This window comes from Takifugu rubripes, chromosome 15 (assembly GCF_901000725.2).
Source record: "Takifugu rubripes chromosome 15, fTakRub1.2, whole genome shotgun sequence".
Lineage (NCBI taxonomy): Eukaryota > Metazoa > Chordata > Actinopteri > Tetraodontiformes > Tetraodontidae > Takifugu > Takifugu rubripes.
Genome location: NC_042299.1, coordinates 11424102 through 11443041, shown reverse-complemented (window position 1 = coordinate 11443041; position 18940 = coordinate 11424102). Strand labels below are relative to the sequence as shown.

At 45.6% G+C, this 18940-nt stretch overlaps 1 protein-coding gene across 6 annotated transcripts in view; it reads left to right on the top strand.

The window, feature by feature from the left end:
• Window positions 1-2012: 2012 nt before the first annotated feature.
• gabra3 (gamma-aminobutyric acid type A receptor subunit alpha3) overlaps window positions 2013-18940 on the top strand; it is a 57488-nt gene continuing 40560 nt past the window's right edge. For 2 of the 6 annotated variants that reach the window (XM_029848702.1, XM_029848701.1), the window contains exon 1: window positions 18647-18900. Coding sequence is in view for 1 of the 6 variants with exons in the window: in XM_029848704.1 (XP_029704564.1) it covers window positions 18886-18900 (15 nt within the window). In the remaining 5 variants the exon portion in view is untranslated. Of the gene's footprint in view, window positions 2634-18646; window positions 18901-18940 lie in introns of those variants that run through there. The other 4 variants (XM_029848706.1, XM_029848705.1, XM_029848703.1 and 1 more) reach the window with 4 other exon arrangements.

The following is an 18940-nucleotide window of genomic DNA, read 5'->3' as shown; positions in this document are numbered from 1 at the left end:
CCTTCCATCCATCCACCCTCCATCCATCCATCCATCCATCCATCCATCCACCCTCCATCCACCCATCCATCCATCCATCATCCATCCATCCATCCATCCATCCATCCATCCACCCTCCATCCATCCATCCATCCATCCATCCATCCATAATACAGGAATACAGGAATAATAGCAATCATCAATGTTCTGATTCTTCTTTTCTTCTAACATCTCATTTACACTGAGTTTAATAGGTGGTTGCATATTTGATTTTTGATTCAATGACCAAAGCAGCGTCACTGAGGCTGCTTAAAAAATGATTATTCTCATGTGCGGGCTCAACGTAGCCATCTTCGCCGCCTCTGACATGCTACTTTATCTTCATTTGAGGAAAAAAACCCAAGAGTCTACATATCATCCTGTGTTTATTTGTTTATTTGTCAGCCTGACAACGCTCACACCTGTGGCTCAGCCGGGACGCCGACCCTCAGATGAGTTTTCGATGTGCTATAATGAATGCTGGGAAAACAGCGGGCTCATTTCCTGGAATGACAAATGCCGAGAAGATCACAATCATTAGGTGAGGAGTGAAGAAGAAAGAATGAGGTCATTGTCCTGTGATAATAATGTGACCGTGGCCGGCGGTGTTCCGCTCATTTGGACCCCCAGATGGGATCGAGTGAGAAGAACAGGGATGACTGAACCTGCAGGCTTCAGGAGACCCAACTCAAAACGTCAGAGGTGCAAAAACAATCTGGTTTATGCAGGAGAATAATTTAGCTAAAAGCTTTTCCAAAAAAAAAGTCCTGCAAAATTCTGCAGAACGGGAATATTTCTCTGTAGTTTTTTGCGTTTGGACGGTTTTCCACAAGCAAAAGCATCTTTGTCAACAAGCTGGGGCTGCTTAATAAAGCAGCAGAGAGCCACACATATCTGAAAGTCAGAGTTTATCATTATTAGCGGCAAAGGAATGATTAAGGGAAGATGAACTAGAAGGCAAGTGATGCATTTAGAATGGGAGCAAATTGTGCTGGACTCAAAACTTAATCACGTCTAAAGAATAAAAATCATCTCAAATGATAACTAGATCTGAGCATATATTGCATAAGATCAAACTGAATTAAAATAACAGATTTACTTTTGTAAAGCGCACACGGCAAAGATTAGAGGTTGCATGGCAGTAAATGAACATGATAAATAGATAAAAGCTCCTCGGCCCCTTTAGCAAACCTTTAAAAAGACTCTTACAGTGCCGATGCAGCAGAAATACCCAGACAGCCTGAGGAGCACTTTCAACAGGTTTCCTGGCCGAATGCTGCTCTGCTACACCTGTGAAGTCAAGGTGAAAGGCGGAGGGATTTGTGCGCAGACAGCTGCATGCTGTTGTGTGTGGACTGTAAATACTGGAAAAGCAGAGAACCTTTCCTTTAATCTGTTTATCCTGCCAAATTCAATCAACAGAAGTGACTGCTGCTCTAACGAGGTCCAGGCGCCTGTGGGGGGGTTATCTGAACATGGCGCTCATCTGTTACTCGTGGATGCAAAGTGTTCGTTAGTTCTGTAATTACTGTATCTTAATATCTGCCACGACCTCCTGGGTTTCATGTATGGTTCAGCAGAGGAGTGGAACTTATATGAGGGTTTTCTTAGGAATGGACTCAACACAGTGGTGACAGATGACAGTGTCGACCTTGGGCTGATGTTGGAGACTGGTTTCTTTTCATTTGAATAAATAATGGGGGGCATTTTTTCCCGGGAACAAAGTGTCTCACGTGTTCTTAAAGGTTTCTAAGAAAAGAAAGCAGCAACTGGCAGAAACAAACAGGCCATGGTGTGAATGGTGTGTCATTTGACTCGTCCAGAACGCACAGCAGGTGCGCAACCTGACGGATTGTCTGACACCAGAGCTGCCTTGCGCAAGGGCACCTTGTGCGCGCTCTTCGCGATGAGGGTGAGACGTCTCATTTGTTTCCTCCCCTTTGCCCCCCCAGCCGTGCTCACTGGTGAGACCACCCCAAGGTCACTGAGTGGGACTGATGCGCTCCCATTTCCCGGTGCTGCAGTGACTCAGATGAGGCTCCTAGATCACTGTCAGCGGCGGCTCACAGCCTCTGCGTCTCCGCCAGCCGCGGTTGGACCCCGGACACCTGCGTCAGTGCTCAAAGCGCGCAGAATAAGTGGCCCCGCGATCTGCTTTTTTTCCTCTCTCTCGCCTGAGAGGTTGTTGTGCAGTAAGGAGGTGTGGTGTTGGTGGTAGTTGTGTTGAAGAAGGGGAAAAGAGAAAGAGCATCACTAAGGCAGCTCGGTCCATAGTCAGCCTTCCCGCAAAATTAATCCAAAAAGAAACGTCTCCAGTCGGTCCATGTGGGCACTGCTGCACCTGTGAGGCAGCCCTCGGGTTCGGGGATTGTCCCTCTTGGTCAGCTCTCATCTGAGATGGGTAGAAGGAGGGGGCGGGAAGGTTAGTTTGAAGAGAGGACGCTGATTATTTCACCGCTGAGAGAGACAGAGGGGGGGGCGGTGGGGGGGAAAGATCCAAACCCGGCGGACAATCAACGCAGAGGGAGAAGTCATCCGAAGCATACGTCGGAACCTCATCAACTCCAGGAAAAGGAGACAAGGAAGAGAAGGTACTGCCGCCACCGCTGCTGTTGGTGAGCTCATTCTCTTTTTCATTGGGATTAATCATTACCTCTGGCGTGGCTCATGATCTGAGAGGGTCCGCACATGTCGCCGTCAGGATAACAGCCTCGGACGGTCGCGAACGCGTCCACGGGCAGTTTCTCATTCACATGCAACAACTGCTGTTTGTGGAGCCACCGCAGAGTAATTGATGGTTTAACAGGTTTCCCCCTCGCCTGCTCTAGAGGTGACGGCGCTTGATGTGCAGGAGGATGCGGTGCGCTGCGTGTTCCTGCGCGTCATGCCTGCCGCGATCCGCTTTCCCCACGAGGGAAGTGTTGTTAAAGCAACTCATGCTTTTTCTCACATCGCATGCCTTTTACTTGTGCGGGGTTGCTGCTGACTGACTGGCTGTCGGGGGGCTCTGGCACGACCGCACAATGCGACACCGCGTCTCCGACACCAGGTTGGATACTTTCCACCGTTAATGGGCAATTACAGCGCGCAACGTGTTGGTGATAAACCGCAGCGTAACCCCGGTCTGACAGTGCTGTCAGAGCCCAGCGTCTGCAACCAGTGACAACACTGTTGAGCTGAGGCTGTAAGTTAACCTTGAAAATAGAAAAAAAACAACATAAGAGGGAAGGGGTCTGCGCACATGCACCCTCTCCTCGCCAAACACCAACACTGGCATGAAAATCAGGCTGTGGTGCAAATGATGGAGAGTAAATCTGATACTGACGAGATGGAAAGAGAAGATTCCAGATGTTGGTTTCGAGTGATCTTCGTTATCATTTTATTCTGTGTCGCTGAGGCAAGATGTAAGCCTGCATCGTTTCCAGGAGATCTCTCCCCTGCCCTTCCTCTGCGCTCTGCCCAGCATGGCTGAGATGAATAAGCATGCGTACAGACACACCGCAATGATGTTTCTTTCTTTTTTTAATGTATACATAAATCAGTTCCAACACCTTCAATAATTCACACATTCCAGAAATCCTCCCAACTCCCTCCCAAAAGTAAATCACAGTAAATTGGGTCAACACTGACTCCACAATGAGACAAACTGTGGGAGCTGCTGTTCCACTGATGCCTGTTTGTAGCCAGAGAAGAAACAGGGTCTTAAATCACCTCTGAGCTGTTTTTTTTGGTTTTATAGTTGAATCACTGATTACTTCTGATGTAGCTGTTTGCACGGTGGGGTGAGAAAGACCTGGATTTGCGAAGACAGCGATGATGAAGCTCGACAGTACAAACACGTGTGAAGGTGAACAAACGTCCACTGACTTCACATCAGGAGGGATTGGTTTTCTCCCTGTTTTTCTCTTTGTCCTTTTGCCTGCAGTATTTTTCATTGTGTTCACACGTGTAGCCCTTCTCTCGGTGTAAAACACAAATTGATCCGCAGTCCCGCGCTGATACCTCACCCCCAACCCCCCCCTTCCTGCAAAAGACTCATGAGTGCGACCAAAAGCAAGTGACTTTTCTTCTCCTGTTTACAGCAACCAGCAGATTTATTATTGGGGAAGTGGCGGGCAGATTTGGTTGAGAGAGGAAGGTGTTATCTCCCCAAGAGTTGCAGATGGACACGTCGTGCTTCTGTGACTTTATTCAGCTTCATCTCGGCGAGGCCCGATCAGAGAGGCTGTTGGGTAATTGCCATTCTTTGGCATCTGCACACTGAAGCAGTCACACAAAACATGTAGCAGAGACGGCGGCAGATTGTTGCAGAGATTAGCATTTCCATATCGTTCCTGGAGGCACAGCGAGGCATGATGCAGTAAAACGCGCAGTATTTTGTGAGTTTATGATAAATAAGGATAATGTCTGACACAGCGGTGAAAGAAAGGGGTTTCCTTTCTTTATAGGAAGCAAATGTTTGCATATAAATGAATGCTAATGGGGACAATGCGCTTTGATAATGATTTTGTAGGCAAAGTAAAAGTGTTACTGTTTACATCTGCAGTCAGCACAGACGCCCCCCCCCCCCCCCCCCCCCACACACACACACACATACACATATACACCAGAAAAGCTACAGCAGTTTAGAAGATACTAATCAGCCTTGCAAGGACTTTGCAATCCAGTTGAAAACAGCTAACATAAATCCAGCTAATCTCCGAGAATTTGACGCCCCACTGTAATTTCACCCAGCTGGCAGAAGCTATTGTAAAATGTCCTCATCAATGATTGTAGTCGGCTACGTTTTGCAGCACAGCGCAAGTCAATTAAGATCAAGTCATCAGTCAATCAAGTCATCCCTCTTTTTCCTTTGTGACCATGCAAACGTGCTGTTTCACATTTATTGACAAAGGAAGCGCTGAGAGAATCAAAGACAGATTTCAAAGTTTGAGTCATTTTCTGCATGATGTTCTGGGAGCCGAGGCTCTGCAGATATTAGATGAGGATAGAGGACAGATGTATAATAGAGCAGGAGCTGTGAGGGCTTTTTTCAGCAGCCAACATGATCACAAGCTGATGTTTAAACAGTGGTGAAACCCGCAATATGTGCAAAAAGGCAATAGTACTGACTGATGTATGGCTTTACTGAGCAGCTGAAAGCATGAACAAGCAACAAGCTCTGCATCACAGACAGATGAGTGTTGTATCGAGCAACTCTGAAGCATCCACTGAGAGCTAAAGTGGAAGAAGAAGAAAAGAGACGCACAACTTAATTAAAAACTTGGCAATGTTTACGCAAATGTCTGCAGAAAGGTCATTTAGACTGAAGACATCACGCAGCTTTACACCATGAAAAAATACTTCAAAGTTTGCATTGTATATATTCTTTGAGTACTACATTTTACGCTCTTATTTTTATCCTCACGAGGGAAAACATCTGTCTGGTTTGGATCCATTTAAATACTCAATAACAGCATTTAGTTAGCAGGGATGATATGCCGGAAATTGAGAGCAAGAGCTTTTAAAAGCATCAGTAAAAGCTTAATTACAAGCAGCATTGTGGTGGTTTGGTTTCCTCTGGGGAGAATAGTCGAGATCCACCATGAGTAGGTGGGACTGGACCATGACGCTAACGTCTGATGATGATTATAACAGCTGGCAGGACATAATCAGGAGGGCCCTTGGAGTAGATTGAAGCCTCAGACAAACTCATGTCAATCATGACCAAAGGGCTTTCAAGGCAATTTTACCGCTCGGCTTCAGAAGGCTGGAGAAACAGGAACAAAGCAGGGTGAAGATGTCTGGATGCTAACCCCCACCGACCGCATGTAACAGCCGCAAACAACAACCTGCGGGAGTTAAATATTTATCAAGGATGTGGCGTGCTTTTGCATCCCCGGGAATTTCTCCCGGCTTCCAATCGGGTTGCTCACCTGAGCTTTCCTGTCTCGTTAAGCTACGATCCTGTAGGCAGTGGAGCGGGCCGATGAAGACGCATGCACGAGTAGTTTTACCTCCAACTACCTACTAACGCCGACGCTGGCTTGTTCTGCAGGAAGAGATCAGCATTAACCTGAAGGCTGAAACCTCCAGACCACCAACCTGTGCAGTGGTCGAACCCAGACGTGCATGAATCCACGTGCACGACCCAAGACAGTGAAGCTGTTTGTCACAGTTTATCAGTTCAGCTGTTGAGCTAGAAAACAGTCAGAGAGACGCTGATATTTAAATAGAGATTTTCCTTTTTTAGTGGCAGTTTGGGACATTTGGCATTAATATCTGTTGTGCAGAAAAGGATGAAGATCCAATTAGTCCCGTTCTGTTCAAAAAGCCAGTTTAGAATAAATAAATGAAGAGAATAAGCAGCTGCCCTCAAACGTGTGTCTCTCAGGGATGACTGCGACCTTTTTTGACATTGAGTCAAACCCTGAAATGTCAGAATCTTCCAGAAGCAAAATGAAACCACGCTGAAGAACATACGCTCGGAAATGTTTTTTGATTTAATTAAGGCCAGAAACTGTCGCAAACAGTTTGTCCAATTCTATCTGATCTGCAGGCAACGAAAGGCCTAAATATCAAATTTGGGATTAATGTTGGCAGGGAACTCAGGAAGATGCCCTATAAAACAGAAGAAAACTACTGGCCACCTTTTGTTTCTGACCCAAATCATTTCAGAATTTTCTGAATTTTCTGAATCTGCAGCAAACTCTCAGGTTTGTGAGCGGCCGGCTGTTCCCTTTTGTGCTCCTGAGGCTGCAGGCACACTGGAATAAACAATTATCTGCTTCCCTAGTTGCATGAGCTCCTGTAAATATGGAACTGTGTCTGGCTTTGTCTCTCCATGGCTGACATTCACCTGAGATGGTGTTAAACACCTCGTAGACAGCAGTTCAGTGTGGATCACCTTTGTTCCAGAACCACAGCAGGCTGCACGTAGCTGTTCTGCAGCTGGCCGAAACAAGAAAGAGACCCAGTTTCCTCATTTTTGCTGTTTTAGCAGGTGTTTCCCAGATCTTCACCATTTCATCTAGTAAAATTAATTAAAATTGATCGAGTCTGATCATCATCACTGCATTCAAACCGATGTTTTCTTTTTTCCGAGAACTGAGAGAAATCAATAATTAAATTATTAAAATGTGCCCGTTGCAGCTTTAGCGCCACTTCTCAGTCTGTGGTATCATTCCGTTCATTGCTTTTTTTTTTTCTTTTTAAAATTGCAGGGTGTCATAATGACACCATCGTGGGCGTTTTAATTTGCGGAGGGCTTGGCTAACGGCGTGCTGCCTCAGCCTACTCTTTGTTACAGCTGGTACAGACGCGTTGCTTCCACCCAGCTTAGTTTACATCAGTCTTCTGCTGGCACGTTGAAAAGCGGCGGAGGCGTCATGACGGCTATCGAAATACATCCCTTATATGCACGGAGGGATATTTCCATCTAAATTATAGCACAAACACGTCCACTCAGGAACAATGGGCATCTTATTTCCTGCGTTGGCAAACTGAGGGTAACTGCGAAATATTCCGCTGATGAGGCAGCGCGGGTTGCTAGAAGGATCAACGTCAGAGATTATAGAGGGCCGACCTCAGATGTCACTGTGCTGGAAGCAGCTTGTTCTCAGGCGCTGCGTCCTGACAGCAACAGCATTGTCACCTTTAGTCTTTAACCCTGAAGATGAGATTGTCAGGAGGCTCCTGTCTGAGGAGCGAACCGGGTCACCAGGATCTCAAACGCAACAACGCTCTGGGGTCAGGTCCTTCAAAGATTAGCACATATCGAGAAGACTAGAAAAGAAAAAAGATCGCCAAAGCAAGGGGGAGGTGCTGTTTTTCAGCTCGCCTTGGAACCGAACGCGTCAGAGCGGTTCTAAAGGTCTGAACATGACGCATTCACATGAGCGCGAGTCGGCAGGAATCCTTTTCTATACATCTCAATGGAATGAATGAAGATGAACCACAAGAGCGCAACACTCATCAGAAACGTTACAGATGGGAAAACACCTCATCTGCGCATGTTCTGTCAGCTTGTTGCTCTGATGGCAGCATGCAAAAACAGGAAATATGATGACCTGGACCTGACTGACGGAAAAAAGAAAGCAACGCCGCGTGAATACAGACCACTACCCCAGTAAGGTATCGAGGAACATCTCAAACAGTCTAGCGAACGTCTCTGCATGAAGGAGTCTGACTTCGTGCCAAGACAGAGAGCACGTTTTATGGGGGGACAGGATGACTTGCAGGCTGTTGCCGAGGCTCCGTCTCTGTGTACGGTGACCCCGGGGAGCGCGACCCTCTTGTCAATTCATTACTTTTGACTGACTAATTAATCAATTTGCTCAGCGTCGCTGTTTGTGTTGACACCACGCTCCCCACGGTGCAGCCTTCACCAAACGCTCCATTTACGTTTGCAACATGTCTGGACCCAAAGGAAAAATAAGAATGGGAATCTGCGAATATAATAATGTCTCTTCTGTGTCACCTGACAGGGAATCCTGCAGAGCAGAGATCTTTATTGATCCAGGGTGATGCAGTGTGCTAGGCTAACTGTCTGCACCGTCTCACCTTTAAGGACCTCCTGTTATTCTTTTCTCGGTCCTCATGGACGTTCGCAGAGGGCCGTACCGTGGCCGCAAAAGTGAACTCAGATGCTTGCCGCCTGTCTGCGGAGGACTGTTACCAAGGTGCAGACGCTACGCTGAAAGGAAGCGCGCTCAGTGCTCAGCTGAGTGGGTTTCCAAGAAGTACGTCTGCGAGTTTTTCAATTATGGATGAGGAGAGAAAGAACAGGATCCAAACTATGAGGAAGCCATTGTTGTTTTATGACTGAATGTCATGGCACGGCATTGTAGTCCAATTGAAACGTTGCTTTTGAGGTATAGATCCCAGCAGAGCGGCACTCCTTTAAAATATTCACACAGCTGTCATATAATCACATCTTTGAACTGACAAGAAAACATTAAATTCACTCTGAGCTGTGCGGTGGGAAGTGAGAAGCCTGTCAACACTTTGTTGGCACCATCAGCCTCCGTTTGTCAGAGGCGAGGCTCTGATGTCTACTGAGGGAGAATCAGCAGTAATGTTGCTAACTTAGCTTTTAGATAGATGAGAGAAAACATTTACTCTGAGGGTCGATCGTTCCTGCACAGGTTAAGACTTTAGGCTGTGGTTTTGAACATGGCCGATAGTTTAATTGCGGCGCCGTAACATTATTTTTACTGCTGCAGTTTAGTTTCAGCTGTGTATGAATGTAAGTTCTGATTGCACGAGAGAAGAGAAGGCTGATGGAAACACCATTCAACTTTTGGCACAGCAAATACGGCAGCTGCGCCAGCTGCCGTATTTTAGACACAATTGCAGAATTTCTCTTATTCTGCAATATTTGCCCATTTGAAATGACCTCAGCCACTCCTGTTGTCATTTTCTGTGTTGATTAACCATATTTGTTTGCATCACTTGATAGAAAAGAACCAGTTTGCCTTGTTTCCTTTCCATTTTGCCAAATTGGACAGACTTTGGTTACAAGAAATATCATAAATGTGTGTTTTCCTAGCTACACAGGGCTCTTTAGGCACCTGGTTTAGGAGGTTTTTAACTAAAAGCGTCATGTTACATTTCATAATTTCTCATATTTGCATTTTGTGTTTGTTTTTTAAATAAGTGTACATTGTGAATATTGGTTTTGATTAGACATCCAGTCTGCACGCTGTATAAAGTATTCAAATCAATTCAGATAATTTCATTGGATCCAACTAATGAACTATTCTGCAGATGCAACAGAATATTTGATGTGGGAAAGTTCATTCTCACGACCTCATCGTTACTGCTGAGTTATTTTCTTAATTGATTATTGCTTTACACTGCACCGACTGTAACGGGAGTAAATAAAGCAGCCTTGTGGTTTCTCGGATCCTTGATTTTAGGACATTCCCTCCCTTTTACACATTATTTAGATTTATTAGAAAGTTATAGTTTAAAGCTAACTTTTGCTGCCGGGATCAATCTGAAGGCTCAGTCAACCTGTTCATCCCACAAAATCCATACCGTCAGGTTGGAGATAACGCTGACGTGGCGAGGACGACGCCAGCAACAACACTGGACACCATCCTCAAGTTAAGATCTGAGTTAGTATTCTCTTTAAACACCAATGCCTTTTGGATCCAAGCACTGCAGTCACGACCAGAATAGGTTTGTACTTCCTCTGGATCCCATTGGCTCCCGGGAGTGCTTGATTCCGTGCCAGCATCATTTTGAACAACAAAAGCTCATTTAGTCGTAACAGGCATGTCGATGGCAAGTCTTCACTGCAAATACAACAGTTGGCGTAGTTAAGTAGATCATCCAGGTCCGTGTTGATGTTTCCATGTCGACAGACCCCGGAAAACCCAAGCACACCCGTCTTCTACTTAGGTCACGTTTACCTCTGCTTGTACCACCATGAGTGTGTTGTTGTCTGCATCTGCGAGCTGGAACACACTTACCAGTGTGTGTCCAGATTACAGGAGTACTGGAGCTTATCAAGAACACACTCCACTGCTGCTGGAGACAGAGCCACATGCGTAATGCCCCAATCAGGCTTGTCCGTGCCAGCGGCACACAGTCACACTCGTAGCTGCGCTAATCTCCACTGGGGTGATTTCTGGCTGCACCAGCAGGTGGGTCGGAGTCGCCTTCGCCACGTTCTTTCAGCACTGCAGCGCCTCCGCAGCCTTCAAAATCCTCCCCGGCGGAGATCCACGAGCCCGATGCGGCGAGATTTCAGGTTTGCCTCCAATTTCGGCAGCCGCCGCCGGACTTGCCGGGCTGTCGCTGTTGCTAGACTCACCTCAGCCAGTCTGTCACGCTCACTCGGGTGCTCCGCGGCCTGAGCAGCTGGTGCTGCGTGCTGCATGAGGCCGGGGCTGGACTCCCACTCGCCAGAGGCACCTTCACAGCTGCCATCCTTCACACTAAGTGGGATCTTACCGGCCACACAAGAAGGCCCTCCAAACGTTTACCCCAGAGACTCACAGCAGTGCCCGCAGCTGATCACAGCCACCCCCCCACACCCCCCACACCCCCTATCCCCTCCTGAAGAAACACTGATTCTTATCTACCAATGGAAGGAGGTGTGGTACAGTGGTAAAGGTCCTGGGGAAGCTATCAATTAATTTATTTATGTTGCCTTATCAAATATAAATATGTCTCCTGGAAATGGGAATGAAAATGGATCTGAAATCTGTGAAATCCGCAACAGCAGCGCCAGGCCTTTTTTTTTTGATGCACAGTAGTTGCTCAGCCCGATAAGATCAAAATATTTCTTGCAAGACTAATGTATTTCAGAGACAGACACCATCAGCAATATCCTTCTGAGCCGTACAAGGAAGTGGCCTTGCCTGCAGCTACACATCACGCCTACATATCTGACTGGTGACCATGGGTCTAGATATAATCTGCCTGTTTAAAATGCAGTCAGACAACGGCATTGGTTCAATATAAGAGCATTTATAATAATATGTATGGTACTGAATCGAGTGTCTGCCGGATTATGCTGAGCCTCTGCATTTCAGCACGTTGAATTTTATACAAAGTTTAAAATAGATTGCATATTTATGCAAATGCGTGTGAAATCTCCATGGGTAATAGCTCTAATGCATCAGGGTAATGTTTGGATTCCAATCTTTTTTCCATTTCTGTTTTCGGATTCTCGCAAAACTGCTAAACATTTAAGGTGACAAATGTTTGCATAAATTCAAATAAAGGTTTTTGGGGTTTTTTTTGTAGGATTGGCAACAGCTCAGAGAACTGGCCCCATTCATCACAACATAATTGCTAATGTTGCTTTATTTTCTCCTTGAAGTCTTCTCGAAACGTCTTAAAGAGCTAGAGTATGGACTCGGTGCTATTTCTAGCTAAGTGTCAAAGACAAGCCTCAAGGTGAACAGCAAGCACAGATGTGTGATTTATGGTTTAAATTATTCGGCGGGGCCGCTCTATTGCATGTGCTGAACTCAACTGCTCTTTGTATGGCTATTACCTGAGAGAGAAACCTTGCATTCCAATTACACGGAGGCTGCATGGCTGTCTTTCACATTATTAATGGCTGCAGCTCCAATCCCAGCCGTGGCTTGATCAATAGCTTCTGATCCCGGCAGAAGCCTTCTCATTGTGTAAATGAGCGAGAGTATCTATGTGTTTCGCCTGGTTTTAGACTGCCCATCACCTCTTAATCACATGTTTGTGTTTGACTCTAGCTGTAGTTCAAGATCTAATAATTGCATACAAATCAGTGCTTGGTTGATCAGGGAGTGCTTTCCCTTGTTGGTTTCCTCTTCTGCATTAGAGCTCCTTCTCAGCAGCCATTTCCCCCACAAATAAACACTCAAAGACATCGATTCCAAACTCAGATTTGGTCCCCTCCAGGTAGAATGAATATAAACCACTCCTGTTGTGAACTTAAGGAGAGGCCAACTGCAGTCCAATTATCTTGTCAGAAGAGTTTTCACCTCTCATCTGAAAGGCTTCTCTTTTGTGCGTGTTCCTGTTGCAAACTAGCCATGAGTCAGAAGACTGTTGGGCGTGCTTGGATCAGCTTCCTGCTTCACAAAAGTCGTGCTTCATTGGATGCCCAACTCTAAAACCCAGAAACACATCATGTATCACTCAGCTCCATATGTTAACCTTAATCATCCCAGTTAATGGCAACCCTAACCCTGACCTAAACCCAAATCTAACCTCAACCTTAAAACCATGTCATTTAAAATTGCCAGGACCAGGAAAAATGTCCTCACTTTGCTAGTTGAATGGGTGCTTTGGTACTTAAAATATAATAGGAACACACACACACTCACAAACACACATATAAGTGGCCTAGTAGAAGGAAAGGGATTACACAGTAGGTAGCTCACTCCAAAGATGCACATTTTATTCATTATCTATTCATCACTTTAAAATAAATACCCAGACTATGCAGTGATCACTTCAAATGCTGCGAAGATCATGAGCTAATGAGAGTGTAAATGAGGCCCAGGCTAGTGGGGGAAAAGACCATATTGATTTAAATGACTACTATGTGTATATTTCTAAGTCTTGTGAATTTTAGAAGCAGTTTTATCCAGAAATATTGGACAAGGCTGCAGCTCTCGTTTCTGGAAACACAGAATTTATTCTGCTTCTTCTTCACTCACTTCCATCGACACAGGGATCAGAAGTTAACTTTTATTTTGGGTTGAACTATTCCTTAAAGTCAGCTTTGTTGCTGATAGTGTTGGCACTATGCACATTTGATGAGATGGTGAGCAGCATTAACAGAATTAAGGTCACTTTGGATGATGACTAATGAAGAGCACTGAGTATTGTAGCAAGCAGAAGTTCATTGAGGGGGAGTTTACAGTCATCAAGTGAACAACAGTGGGGTTGTTGTTTCTATAGTGTTTTAAGTACTGTACAAATATTCTGCGCGGCCTGAAACTGCATTAAAGCTGCTTCCAATAAGGCCGTGGCGAGGATGCAGGTGATAGAACTCTGAGGCGTTGAGCGTGAAGAACCGACAAAATGTCAACTTAATGAAGAGAATTTAGGAAATGTTAGCAGGTCATCAAAGTCAAATTAAGACCCATCAGATCGAAGATGTTCTCCTGGATAAATGCAGACCTTTTGCTGCTCGCAGATAAGACAGTCAAGCATGTCAGCACATTTCTTTGGCAATAAGGCAAATAGCAGACGAGAGCTAAGTGGTCAGTACTCCGACGGACATTAATACCCATCTATCACACTCAGGTAAAAGTGATGTATGAGTGTGGACACTGAACCAAGGTCTGGGGAACACCTGACATGTTCTATCTTTACTACGGCCGTGATGGCAGGTGATATGTGGAGCATCTGATTGATGGCAGGGACCCTGATGTCCCATCAGAGGATGAGAATCAGCCCATTTCTTGTTCTCGCACTGGCGAAGCCACTCAGAAGACGAGACAAAGCCGGAGAGATGTGCCCTTGTCTGGGCTCATCTTGTTATTTATCTTCCCCTCAATATCAGGCCTGTTAATGGACTGTTGCAATGAAGTGTCAATGTTGTTTCATTTTTCACATTCTCTACATGTCCAGAACGCTATTAAGCAGCAGCAGTCTGCAACAGTTAAATTATACACTGTTGGGCACGAGACAGTTCTGGTCTAATGACCTTCCAGACCAAGCAGGATGTTCCTGCCATTCTGGTCTACAGCAATTAGGATAAACTCCTGATGTATATAACAGAATATGGAACTACCCATTAAACTAATGGTTGGCTGGTCTAAAATGCTGATTTCAAACATGAACTGAGGGTTGATTTCACTGCAAATGTTGGCAGCATGATGGGTTCATTACGATTCGCTGTAATGGGCAGATGTTTCATGAGACGCCTGAGAAGGAAAAATGGACATGAACGTAATTATAATATATCAAGTCCTGTCTGGATGCTAATGTTCCATCCGGAGACAAACCTGATGGAGCAGCGATTCAGCATCGCATCGCACATCTTGGAATTGTTGACGTGCGATGAAATTGTGTGTTTGACATATTCTGAGGGGGTACCTGGAGTCCTGCATGGGACCCATTGTTCTCTCTCATTAGCTAAGACATTCCACTCGGTAGCTCTCCGTGTTTGTCTTTTCCACAGAAAGTGGTATCTCTGCTGGAACCGTGTCTTTCTACAGTATGTCACACTCATTTATATTCCCAAAGACACCTCACAGCAGTGGGCTATACTGTTCTGACCCATTATATAATCCCCTGTGCACTACAGAGCTGTGTCAACGTCCCTGTGAACTGATTGGCTATCCAGATGTATCCATGCAGACAACTAAGAAGAGGTGTGAAGGGGACTGAAGAAGCACCATATATGAAGAGATTACTCATTTAAAGATGGGCTCCAATCATGACATGCAAAATTCACATAGGTGGGAAGGTGGGGATGGAGCCGTTTCTCTGCAGACGTTATCAAAATAACAAAACTGGCCCAATTCCTGAAGACTTATGGACCTCCCAAGAGCTGATCTGCCAGCTGTGGAGATGTCAGCATCAAAAACTTACTGCTTTTCTAGATTACATACAACGCAGCTAGCCAAATGAATCCATGCAGGAAGGTTCCAGGCTTTTCTGCACCATGTTTTTATACTGATATCCTGCCGACATCTAAGCTGAGCCTGGAGGATGCAGCTCTAGCATAAAGGTGATGGGTTAGCTGTGCTTGATCCTCACGTTCTGGCCCCTGCTTAAGTTTCAGCCATACAGCAAATGCTCCACTTGACTTCTGTGTTTCTGCAGAATGCAGAATGCATAATTTGATAGAAACATAATAAGTCTTTATCATTTCACATGCATCTTAATCCCCCTTCAGCTCATTGTAACACAGTTTGGTGGCTTTGTCTGCTTAAGCCTTTCGCAAATGTTCTGTTTGACATCGAATTTCACAGCCTTAGATTTCATTTGCACTGAGGATGCGTAGAGAAACGTCAGCAGGCAGGATGTTCCATTTTATTGCCGCCGTCACCGTCATCATCTTAGATTTATGGGTTATTGCTGGTTTAAGTCAATTCAAAGGGAGGTCCATATTTTCATTTTTAAACTGAATCATCTGAATCATGATGGACTGACAGGCGAAATGCTGCCTAATGTGATTCTCCGAGGCCACTAAAAGCAAGGCGGAACCTCCCGCTCCAGCTGAATGTTGCTTTTCTTTCAGTGCAGGTTGGCTGCAGACCTCTGCTGCTTTTATCTGCTTCGGTTTTGTTTGTTTTTTTGTTTGTGTTCTTTTCCGCGATGATGCTGCAGCAGCCCTGAAAACGAAGCAAAACACCCGTTCCAGATTTCCCTACAATCACTCCATGGGTTCATTATGTTCTCGACGGCGGCCGAACTCCTTTAGTGGTTTCCTTTACTGCTCAGCAGAAGTCGGACTGTAGAAGAAGGTTGAGTTCTGCACTGCGCAGAGAAACTGACCTGAGGTAAAACACGAGCACAGGTGGTGAGTGCTACAAAGAGTATTGCTCCTCCCCAGGAATGCTTGATAAACTCTGACAGATTCCACCTACAAGGCAGACACCCTGTCCCTCGCCCTAACAGCTGCCTTCCTGTTTTCTTTTGTTTTTTTAATTCCTTTCTTTCATTTTAGTTCTTGTGCCACGTCTGTGTATCTGCAGGAGTTTGCTCTCTCTGATTGTAACGGTCACACTAATTGGGAGGAATATTCTATCCCGCTAATCTCTTCATCCCAGCAGGGAAATGGATGTTACTGTCTGACTGTCGCCTTTGCAATGGTAATGAATGCTGCACTGTTCAATTCAACTTTATTTATACCGTGTCTGTTACAACCAAAATTGTATCTTGGCTCTCTCCATAAACCTGGAGCCTAACCCCTCAACAAGCAACAGAGGCAGGCTGTGGCAGGCCAAAATGGGAGGGGCCCCCTGCTGGGTAAAGAGGGAGGAGGAGGGGGGGTGAAAATCGATGCAAATCCATCCAACAGTTTCACAAACCTTCGAAAACACAACAGAAACAGACAAGGCATCATTCTTTGTAGTGCATGGCTAATTGTTCACGTGGTCCTATTGTCTAAAGCACATGTAATGTGCCCCCCCCCCCCCCCCCCCCCCCCCCAACACACACACAAACATTGATCTACCCCCCACCCCAGTGTTCAGGGTTGCTGTGACAACACCATCGAGGCTTCATCATACCAAAGGCTTGTTAATTCCACATTGTGTAATTTGCAGATTTGATAAATGGAAATCCAATATTGCAGACTCGGCAGAAACATTCAGCCACACAAACATGGCGACCGACGTGAGCGTTACAGATCTGACCCCTTAGCCGCTTTACAGGTGAGAAGCCCCGATCGCTGCTAGTAATACTGACGGGTGGCTGCGTGTGGGCACGCACGGCACTGGAGGACGCGACAAACAATCCAGACCTTCAGACACAGAAAAGAGGAAGCAGGTTGTCACGGATAACAGTTTTTACATCGGGTCGTGTCAGCAGCAAGCGGGGGGGGGGGGGGGGGTGTCGGTGGATTCAAACATTTCTGTATCTCCGGGTACGTACAAGAATGTGCACTTCGCTGCTGTTTCAATGGCTGCCTGTTCTTCTGAGTTCCTGAAAGCCTTGCCTTGTCCACTATCACGTCCGCTTCACGTGTGCTGCTTTCTCCCCAGAGAGGTCTTCAGCTCGCAGGTTGTGCCCCCTCCCCCCTCAGAAAATAGTTTGCAGCTCAGCTGATGTTTAAGTTTTACTTTCACTGGTCTCCTTTTGCGGGTCATTATAGTCACTCTAAATTCATGCATGAAGCATGAAGTCCTCATCTTTTTCCGTAAAAATACCCCCCCCCCCCCCCCCTTTTTAATTAATTCTATGCAAATACAAGATGTCACACTTCTCTCCACCTCTGAAGATGCACCGTCCAAAGGGAGCAGGCCCCTTCAGTAGATCTTGGCAAGTGAAAACCATTATTATTTTCAGTGCGGCCAAGTTTGGCGATAATGGAAACATCCATCAAGACTCCCGACCTTGGATTCAAAGGAGAGTGAACATATTTAACTTGGTCTAAACTGGGTTTTAGTTTGACAGTTGGGCCTTTTTAGTTTTATAGTTGCTTTCAACACCTCTGAGTAGTTACTTACGCTCACATTCAGTAATACAAACATTGGCAAAGCACAATGTGCAAATGCCAGTGGAAATCTGTGTGTGTCTGTGTGTGTCTGTGTGTGTGCGTGAGTGTGTGTGGGTGTGCTTTGACACAGTGGGTCCCAGTGGAAATACTGCTGTCTGCCAGTTTAATACATTGATCAATTAGTGATCATCAGCTCTAATGACCATATTAAGGCCCTCAGCCCCAAAACAAAAGCTGTCATCAGTCATTGGAGCCTCCTGTGCTCTGGGTTCCATGTTTCACCTGCTCAGTTCCTGGACTATTTATGTTAGCTTTCTGTGCTAACGTAATGAAGATCGATCCTCACTTGATATCAGATAGATTCTTTTTTTTTTTGCAAATGTTTACGGGGATAACTGGCTGCCAAATCGACCCTATAAACAACAGTTTTGCACATTTGCATTCACTTACACTGACAGAGTAGTGAACGTTCAGCGCACGACCATCAAATGTGACAGGTTTGGGGCTATTTTGAGCTCAACGAAACAGAGATTAGATGGTTACCGAGCTGTGTCCTATATTCAACAATTACTGAAGTCTGTGGGGTTTATTGACGAACCATGTCCACGGAGTTGGGATAGAAGTGCCAAAATGATTTTTGGAATGAAATATCACATTTGATAGCCTTTAATTAATGAATGACATTCAAACAGTTAAAAGGAATGAAAACTGACTTCTCACAGCTCGCCCACTTCTGCTGACCTTCCCTATAAAAAGCTGTGGACATTTTTTCTCTCCATGTTTATTTTTCACAGCAAAATTGCAGGTAAATGCTGGGGCGGGGGGGCTACGAGATGGAGGGTGCTTTTAGTGGCACCTCGGGCAAGCTATTTTTAATTTGCCAACAAAGGCGCCGATGCCTTTTTGCCGCTGCCTTCATACTGTTTCAAGCACAATCCGAGCCGCGGGGAACGCTGAGCCGCTCATTTGCATGACAGGTATTGGTAAATCGGATGTGGGGCCCCAGACGAGGGTGGGCCAGCAGCCAGGCTTTCAGAGCTTTATTCACATAGGAAGCGTTTGTTGTTCAACTCCGTCTGGTCACGGTTCTGCACCACGTTTCGTCGCAGCACGGACTGGGAACGTTTGTTTAAATATTGATAATCCATTCTTTGCTTTTTTTTGTGTGTGCGCATTTGTGCACAAATTTATTCGGCACCTCTTTAATGAGATCGTTCCTTTGGTGACTGCCAGTTATGGGCGAGCCTTGAGGACTAGAGCAATCAATGGTTTTTGAAAAGGTTTGTTTCATTCAGCACGTGTATATCCTCAAAGATGGCA